At 46.8% G+C, this 9,186-nt stretch overlaps 2 protein-coding genes across 3 annotated transcripts; one reads left to right on the top strand and one right to left on the bottom strand.

Moving 5' to 3' along the window:
• Positions 1-757: 757 nt before the first annotated feature.
• LOC100383823 (Topoisomerase II-associated protein PAT1) lies at positions 758-6,374 on the bottom strand. 2 transcript variants are annotated; one of them, XR_556809.4, is made up of 6 exons: positions 5,854-6,374; positions 5,445-5,605; positions 4,921-4,974; positions 4,031-4,100; positions 1,291-3,556; positions 758-1,195 (listed from the first exon to the last, which is right to left on the bottom strand). XR_556809.4 is itself a non-coding variant. In NM_001362155.1 (5 exons), the coding sequence occupies exons 1-5, from the start codon at positions 5,927-5,929 to the stop codon at positions 1,479-1,481; spliced, it is 2,439 nt and encodes an 812-aa protein (NP_001349084.1). In that variant the 5' UTR covers positions 5,930-6,181; the 3' UTR covers positions 808-1,478. The 2 variants fall into 2 exon arrangements, 1 of the variants encoding a protein (NP_001349084.1); NM_001362155.1 differs by having other exon boundaries at positions 808-3,556; positions 5,854-6,181.
• Positions 6,375-6,526: 152 nt separating this feature from the next.
• Positions 6,527-8,979, top strand: LOC100283732 (3-methyl-2-oxobutanoate hydroxymethyltransferase). Its single transcript, NM_001156631.2, has 5 exons — positions 6,527-7,044; positions 7,674-7,880; positions 7,997-8,143; positions 8,410-8,463; positions 8,553-8,979. Exons 1-5 carry the CDS (start codon positions 6,643-6,645, stop codon positions 8,799-8,801), a joined length of 1,059 nt encoding a protein of 352 aa, NP_001150103.2. The 5' UTR covers positions 6,527-6,642; the 3' UTR covers positions 8,802-8,979.
• Positions 8,980-9,186: the final 207 nt, after the last annotated feature.

Genomic DNA, 9,186 nt, shown 5'->3' with positions numbered 1-9,186 from the left:
AGTCCGTCGTGACGGCAACAGGCCATGGTGGTTGCCGTATTCCTTTCTGCTCAATGCCGCTCTGCAACTTCGCCAAGGCCAGCCAGTTGCTTGTGCGTACTACTCCGCACATGCATGCATACATCCGACTGGCCAAGTGTCTCAGCTTTTTCTGATCAGAGAATCTGGCTATGAAAAAAATCTAGCTGTAGAAATAATCTGAGTATAGCGAAGATTACGTGCGTAGAAACATGAAGTAGCTCAAAAGATTCAAGATATAAAAAACGACGGATTTCTGCTATAATGACGACTCGACTAATCCTGTGTTTATATTGATTTTGGAATTTTTACCAAAACGATTCTTATGGAAACAAGCTGAAAAGTTGTGGCGTTTGGCAATCCGCAGCAGCTTTTGGTGGCTATAAGTTGAAAAAAATCCCAAATAAACAGGGCCCAAGAGTTTGTTTGGTTGGGCTATAAAAAAAGTTGTTGTGGCCTGTGAACTGTGGAAAAAGCTGTTGTGGGTTATAAGATATTAAAAAGCTAAAAAATTGTTTGATAGAAATAACTAAAAACCGTTAAAAGTTTTTCGATATATGTTTTTACAGTTCCATTCGAAAGCCACTAAAAACAGGTCTAGAGTTGTTTTCCAAATCGACTTTTAGAAAATGATGATTCTTGAATCCAGTCCTTTAATTTGACTATTATCTTTAGAGGGCAAAGGCAAAGCTAAAAGTGTAGATCACCCATTCGGACAGGACACGATGCAATGGATTCAGGAGCGAGGAAGAAAGCGTCCTTTATGGAACACAAGGGTAATACCCAGAATCACAAAAATACAAAGCTCCTGACCATCCATAACAAGGATATATAGTGGAATTCCCAATGAACTCGTTACAGACTGAACAGCTTCGCAAGATAATGTATTCAGTTGCGAATATAACAGGAAACAAAACCCCCCACCCAACAATCTTCGAATGGCTGGCTACAGAACCAAATATCAACCTTCCAAGCATTTGCTAGTTTATACATGTGTTAAACCACATCTTCCTGGCACCCGTCCGGAGTGATGAGATGAGAACCTTGGAAGCCTTGACGCCACTACAAACAAACACTGCAAACCGAAACACCAACAGCTCGCAGTATTTTCTTGCAATTGCCTTCAAGGAACGTGCAGGGGGGTTCCGTTCCCACCCAGAGCCAACGAAACACAGCCCTGCAGACGGAAGCTAATCATGCTAATCTATCCAGTGGTGATGCGATGCAACCGTGCAGAGAGAATACTATTAGCCTAAACAGACGGATCCAAACCTGGGACATACATCCACTTAACGCCGGCATGCCCATCTGAACTGCAGCTCAAGGAACGCTCGATTCATTGGGCAGGTCTGCGTATGATAGAATAAAATACCGCATCTAGCGCACCAATATTCGCTGACCACCTTAAGCTGGTATTGTTTCAGATGCCATGGTTCCACCAGCCGCCACCCGCCCGTCCGTCACCCGTCGGAGCCATGGCCAGAGACGGGCACGGTCCGCTGGGCGAACTCGAGCAGTAGTCTGCGCTGCTGCTCATCCGTGTGAGGAAGGCTGGCGCGCAGAAGCTCAACCGGAAGTTCCTTGCGTATCGCTGTTGCAGCAGCAGCACCGAGCTTGTGCATCGTGTGAACCATGCTATCAAACTTACTCATGCAGTACTTAGTGAGCAGCCCAAAGAAGGCATTGAACGACGCTTGCCACAAGGCTCGGTTTGGAGCGCCATAGTCTGGCGCGGCAGGCTGCTCGGTGAGGAGCTCTGTTGCTCTATCCAGGACAGCCTTTATGACGACAGTGGCACCATCGCCAGCAGCATGGCCAAGGGGCCGAAGGGGTGGGTGCTCAGACGAGCACACAATTGCTGCGAGACAAGCACTGAGGCCACTTAAGTCCATCCCGCGAATGCATGATGCTACAGCGCTAGCCAGTTTAGTTACTGTCTCAGCTGCGCCGTCATCAGAGGGCAGATTTCCAAACACAAACCTCAGGTGCCTGAATACTGCCATGCAAACTATCCTTGCAAGATCGCTACCAGGTACCATGAGGTTGATATAGCGTGAAAGTAGTTTCCGGCCCTTGGGTAGAGAAACAATGCGAAGAAATACCAAATCATCATTTGCGGACAGATGTGTGTTTTTATTTGCACCTAGTGGATCAACCAACTGCAGCGATTCTGCCAGCTGACCAAGTAGAGATTGCCTTCTATTTTTAAGTTCGAAACCACCATCTTGCTGCTGGCTAAACTGAAGCAAGCGGTCAATATCGTCTATGTCAAGTAATAGGGAGAGTCCATCCTCAATCGTGATCCTAGCAGCTAGCAGAGGTTCCTGATCAAGAGGCTTTGAAATAACGGTGTCATCATCAGTTGCAGAAGCTGGCTCAACGTCAAGGAGTGGACGCGGTCTCCGTACAGAAGAAAATGGCAGTCTCCCAAGGGCATCAACCTTAAGGTATGCATGTGGCTCATCCTTACTCCGTGTACAGGATGATGGATCACGAATCAAGGTTGGGCAGAAGCGGTGCTTCGACCTTGCATCCACATATCTGCTGGCCAGACAAGCTTGATGGTAATAATCATCGATGTATGGATCATTTATATGAGTGGCGGCATGCTGTATTCTTAAAATGTTTTCAAGTTCTTCAGTGGACATATACTTGGATCTAAACCTTGACCTCCCATTACCCATCTTCATAATACCAAACTCAGAGCCATGGAGAGGAAAATGTTGACCTTGCCTGCCATGGTGCATTGATGATCTTGCTCTTGGATCACTGAACTCAGGCATCCCAAAATTATCAAACCTATTCATCATTTGTGGTGGATGCTGGGGGCCAAACATGTGTGTCTGTGTTCTTGATGACTGCTTTGAAGATTGCTGAATTGGGAGCATGCCATGCTGTTGGCGTACTGTCAACAATTGAGGGGGCATGAATGTATTCGGACGTTGTAGATGGTTTGGCAGCAAATTTGGCATGATGCTGGCAGTTTCCCCATGAAACTGCCCATTATTCAGCAGATGGTCTCGTTGTCCACTGCTGTTAGTTGAGAAGCCTGTTGAAATCATATGACCCCGGTTTCCACCAAATAATGGCTCTGGAGGTGTCCCTCCACGAGGAAACTGGGAGAATGGGGTCTCACTTTGCGCAGACATATGCATCTGAAATTCATTGAAAGATGGCATGTTCATCTGATGTGGTTGTCGAGGCACTGAATTGGGTGGCCCACCAGGTAGATAGTTTGACATGTATGGTGCATTTGGAATGACTTCAGCTGGGTTGTACTGAGGCTCCTTTTGCGGGTATGAAGATGTCCGGTGCAAAGGAGATGGCCTTGGTCCAAGAATAGGTGCATCATGATTGTGTTGTTCCTGTTGCTGAGGGGATGAGGATGTTCTGTGCAATCTGGAATCAGCAAGGAGAGAAGAATGATGCTGTGGAGACCACCAGCCATTGCCATTCGGTCCTTGGTTAGCAACTAGCACATGCTGATCGGACCAGAGTGGGGATTCAAATTCCGGCGCCCAGTCAGCAGCAGCAGAACCTACCAAAGTAGTAAAATATCACATTAGAACAAAGAAAATATACATGCAGATGTAGCAGTTCATGACAACACTATTATATGAAAAAGAGCATATACAGATAGTTTCTTCTTCTTTTCATGAAAATCTCAGTACAAACAGTCAAAAAAAAAGAAGGAACAACTGATTAATAATTATGTCATCTGGCAGTGGCAAAATCCATCAGGGCATCCCACAAAACAATTATCACAAAAGTATTACCATGTTATGAAAAATTCCTTAAGAGTTTACAAGGACATCTAGATCATAATAAACATATTCAAGAAATCAAGAACTCTGATCTATCAAATATTTAGTGTTAGGTAAGATATTCAAATATTCTTCTCGGTAAGACAAGTTGTTCCTGGTATAAGTATTACTGAAAGCAAGCAAAGAAACAAATAAAATTCTTAAACCAAACAAATATATAGATTATTAACCAGAATGGCACAACTCACTTTCTCTTGAAAAAGAAGTCCCAAGGTTATTTACCCCAATATGCTTTGGTAGGTTAACATCTCTTCTTAGCTGAAAATGAAACGCGCAAAAAAATTTAAAAAGGTATGGTATAGATACGATCTCAAGACTAATCTCTTACAATGAAAAGTTTATATGAAAGGATAACATATGCAGGCAATTTAACTGTAATAATCAAGTCCAGCTGGTAAATCCAGAACACACAGCCCACATGAGATGTATATTCTGCAGTAAGTTTATGATTATTTTCTTTCTGCCATAATTATGTACATAAGTAATAACCTGAAACAGCAAATATACAAGTAATGCTGGTATATTGCAAAAATGAAAAATCTACAAGAAAGGCAGAAACCACAACTATCCAAGTATGAAATAATGGAAGTATTTTTTCCTTTTCAGTTCATTTTTTTGGAAGGGGCAATTGTACATCAGGCCAATCATAAAGTGGCACATTGGATGCTACATTTCAGATAATTTATAGCAAAACAACTTTCCTGTTTAAAGGCAGGTAAAGCAGATTTATCACAGTATATTTGTTCTTGAATTGGAAATCCTTCAGTAATCAGTATATAGGAGACATACAGTACATCAAAGCTATGGTTCACTATACAAAGAAAAGAAATTACAAATTGACACAACAAACTTCATACCCTCATTTTTTTGCAAAAACTGCGTACCCTCAATCTCTGGGTGCAAATAAACCATTAAGACATATTTAGGGTTACGATGAGTACATGGACTCTTATTAAAAACGTGTAAAAAATGTACTGTGAATACAATGGTTTCCTTAAGAAAACAACAGACATAAAGAAAATAAGTCTGCGTTGAAAATTACTGCAATGAAATTCTAGTTTTTAGGGGGGATGATAACCTTTGAGAATGTATTTGCAAGATCATCAAGATCTGAAAATGAACTATCTTCAGCCTGAAAAAAACAAGTTGTAGCCTGGGTGAGAAGTGAATACAAACTATACAAGGTAGTTTTTATTTTATTTTAGAAAAGGGTTCAGTACAAATCCACCAAGCAGCAGTCTGACTTTACAGTTTACATGGAAGAACTTAAGTGCATCTGTTAGACTAAAACTAAACTTACAAGAATCCTGTTCTGAACTATCAAACTTAGCAGCGCAACAAAAGAACGAAAAAATCACGTCATACAAGTGTAATGTATCTGCAATCTTCTGAGAAAATCCCCCCCCCCCCAACGCGCACACACACACTTCACTAAACAGTATCTTCACGGTGCTATCAGAAATTATCCATTTGCCATGGCTGTACAAAGATCGAACAGGCTAACAGCTATACTCAATACAGTACTTGTCCAGCTCCAGCATGGAACAAAAAAATCTGTATTAACAACTGGCATTGAATTTCTCTTGTCCAGCATAGTCCTACCTCTAGTGCAATCCCCTGAGAAGAAAGTGGGCGCTCTAAATCATCGAGTCCAGCGAAAGCAGCATTACTGCTGTTATCATCTTCGAATCCGCCTAGTTCAATCTCCTCCAGCACATTGTTGCCAAAAAAGGCATACTGTGACGCATCAAATCTAGTGTCATCTGCATAGGAAGGTTCCAAGATGATGTCAACAAGCATAAGGTGCTTAGGTAGAAGCCTAAAAACCTAAAAACAGCAGTGCCCAAGTAATTGCCCATGTATTAGTTGATAAAGAAAACAGATCTCCGTCTGCTATCGTCCACAAGCGCAGCTCCGGTGCCGAGTTGGGGGTCGAGCACAACATGGCAACACGCTGTGGATATGGATTGGTAAGTGGTAACCGCATGAGCCCCCCGCCAGCAACACGTACCTGAATTAGAGGTGTTCGCGTCGGCGGCAGGCACCGGCGGCATGGATCCGGAGGGAGCTTCTCCGTTTGGCAGCATCGTCGGCGCGTCGCAGCTCGCGGGCCACACCCGGCGGCGGCTCACCACCGACGGGATTCGGACGAGGGGGGGCCGGGGCGCCCTGGACCGGAGCAGGAGGGGAGACCCGCGGGGCGGGGGCGCGGCGGCCAACTGCCTTGCCCTTGCACTGATGGATGCCGGGACCCTAGTCCCGAAGACGGATGGGTTTGGGCGTTTGGCTGGGAGCAGGATGCACGGGAGCCACTCGTTCGGTCGTTCCTGCGCCGCGATGCAGATCTACTCCACATCTACACTATTCTTTATCAATACCATTCATTGTAGTCTCTCACTGTCAGCGTCGTCAAGGCCTCTCCCTACTTTTCTTTCTTTTTTTTAACCCCTATGGTTTACAGGTGGGTCACTTTTGATTGAACACTCTCCCTCAGGCAGCTTTCGTTTGCCGACCATGGAACTGTGACGTCAATTCATGCAGCCCAAGTGGAGGAGGTCGACGACGACGACGAGCGGCCTGGGCCCTCGGCAGTGGGCACACGCAATTTGATTACTCCCCCATCTTTCCAAATTTTGACTACTTGGACGACGTGAAGTTTAGGCCCAAGTTCAAAGGCCCGCCCGCCGCCCCGCCCGTATTCTACTCCAATTCCAAACACTCGCCCGTCCCCGTCGCTCCCCATCCCACACCAACCCTCTGTGCCTCGGTCCCTCCGCCCGTACGCGCGACGAGAGACACGATGCGGCGGTCCCTACCCCTTCTCCTCGCGCGGCAGGTGGCGCGGCGGCGGCGGCTGAGCAACGTGCCGGAGTCCACCGTCTACGGGGGCCCACGCCCGCAGGAGTCCTCGGCGGCGCGGCGCGTGACGGTGACCACACTCCGTGGGAAGCACCGCCGCGGGGAGCCCATCACCGTCGTCACCGCCTACGACTACCCCTCGGCGGTCCACGTCGACTCCGCCGGCATCGACGTCTGCCTCGTCGGGGACTCCGCCGCCATGGTCGTCCACGGCCACGACACCACGCTCCCCATCACGCTCGACATCATGCTCGAGCACTGCCGCGCCGTGGCCCGGGGCGCGCCGCGCCCGCTCCTCGTCGGGGATCTCCCATTCGGCTGCTACGAGTCCTCCGCCGCCCAGGTACTCCTCCGCCTCTCCCCTCCGTCCTGGACAAGATATTCCGATGTGATAGGGATAGAAGTAGAATAGAATGGTACGGGTGGTGCCACAGATCACAATGCAGCCAGCACATGGGCCTTGGCTATCGCGTTCGTCTCACTGTCGAAGGTGATCTCCATTTTTGTCACTGCAGAAATGTGATGCCTGTTAAATTTGGATAGGAAACATCTGGTTTTACAGTATAATTCACTAACTGCAGCTCTCTCTCTCTCTCTCTCTCTCTCTCTCTCTCTCTCTCTCTCTCTCTCTCTCCCTCCCTCCCTCCCTCCCTCTCTCTCTCTCTCTCTCTCTCTCTCCCTCCCTCCCTCCCTCCCTCTCTCTCTCTCTCTCTCTCTCCCTCTCTCCCTCCCTCTCTCCCTCTCTCTCTCTCTCTCTCTCCCTCTCTCTCTCTCTCCCTCCCTCTCTCTCTCTCCATTCGATTATTTTTTGGTTCAATATTTAGATGTTCAGCAACAGGGCCTTTTAACCAAATAATAATGCTGCAAAAGTACTAGACGAAATTGTAAAAAGGAAACATAAGGTCAGCATGTTCATTTGCACTGATGCACATGCATGATGGATACTGGTATTGTTTTTCCATGCTCTTTTAGGCTGTTGATTCAGCCGTGAGGGTCCTCAAGGAAGGTGGAATGGATGCGATCAAGCTGGAAGGGGGTGCCCCATCGAGGATCACTGCAGCCAAGGCTATTGTGGAGGCTGGAATCGCTGTCATGGGGCATGTTGGCCTCACACCGCAAGCTATTAGTGTTCTCGGTGGATTTAGGCCTCAAGGGAAGACGGTTGACAGTGCTATAAAGGTTTGCCGCTAGCTGCTCATTATGTTTGTGGCTTGGTTATATTTGTTGCTACACATTTGGTGCTGGTGCGCTGACTGACTGGTAGGGTCTCACTCCATGCTATTGTGCTTGTGTAGGTTGTGGAGACAGCACTTGCCTTGCAGGAGGCTGGATGCTTCTCGGTTGTGTTGGAGTGTGTGCCTGCTCCAGTGGCAGCAGCTGCAACATCAGCATTGAAAATCCCAACCATTGGCATTGGGGCTGGACCATTCTGTAGTGGCCAGGTTCGTTTGTTCTTTGCTCCGTAAAATGAGGAGGAGAAGTAAGATCACTTGCTTTGCTCACAGATACTGAGATACAAGATGTTGACTCTGGTCATATCCATCCAGTAGTCTACATGCCATCAATCATCATACACTCTAAAAAACACATACATGCCTTTGTGGGCCTCGCTTAAAATGAAATAAGCATGTCGTTTATGACATGTGAAGAACTGAAGATGCACAACATGTTTGTTCATGAAGCCTGATATGGGCTTATTATAATGCAGGTCTTGGTGTACCATGACTTGTTAGGGATGCTGCAACACCCACATCATGCCAAGGCAAGTGTGTCAAACAATAAGGCATTTTCTTTTGTCGTTACCCTGTAGGAGTTTATTAATCTCAGTGCGTGCTTCTTTCCCTCCCACAGGTCACACCAAAATTCTGTAAACAATTTGGTAACGTGGGCGATGTCATCAACAAGGCGCTATCAGAGTACAAGCAAGAAGTGGAGGCTCAGGCTTTCCCTGGTCCAAGCCACACACCGTATAAGATAACTCCCACAGATGTTGACGGCTTTGCAGATGCACTGCAGAAGATGGGTTTGAGTGACGCCGCAGATGCCGCAGCCGCCGCTGCTGAAAACAGGGAGAAAGGTGGAGAACCAAAAGGAGAGTAGCTAATCTAATAATGCCTGTTGTTTTCAGCAGATGCACCTAGACCTAGAGTAGAGAATGTGAGGGCAGATTACCTAGCATAACGGTGTCCTGCACTAGAACAATTTTTGCCAGATTGCAGCCACATAAAGTCAGACTGCAGGTCATACAGAATCGTTTGGCTTTGGATAGCCTCCGAAAGTCAGAACTGTCGACAATCGAATGTTTCATACGATCTGATGGTCTCCGATTCTCGTCACTATATCAGTAGAGCCCACCAGGTCACATAGAACACTCCTGCTCCTGCTGTCGGTCAATGAGCCTCGTGCAGAGCTAATCTTAAGACCTTGAGTAGTCACCAACTTTGGCAACAAAAAGCGGGTCTTTCTCATCACCGAACATATTTTC

The sequence above is a fragment of the Zea mays genome, chromosome 8, assembly GCF_902167145.1.
Source record: "Zea mays cultivar B73 chromosome 8, Zm-B73-REFERENCE-NAM-5.0, whole genome shotgun sequence".
Classification (NCBI taxonomy): Eukaryota; Viridiplantae; Streptophyta; class Magnoliopsida; order Poales; family Poaceae; genus Zea; species Zea mays.
Note: the sequence above shows the minus strand (reverse complement) of the source record. Positions and strands in the feature narration are given on the sequence as shown.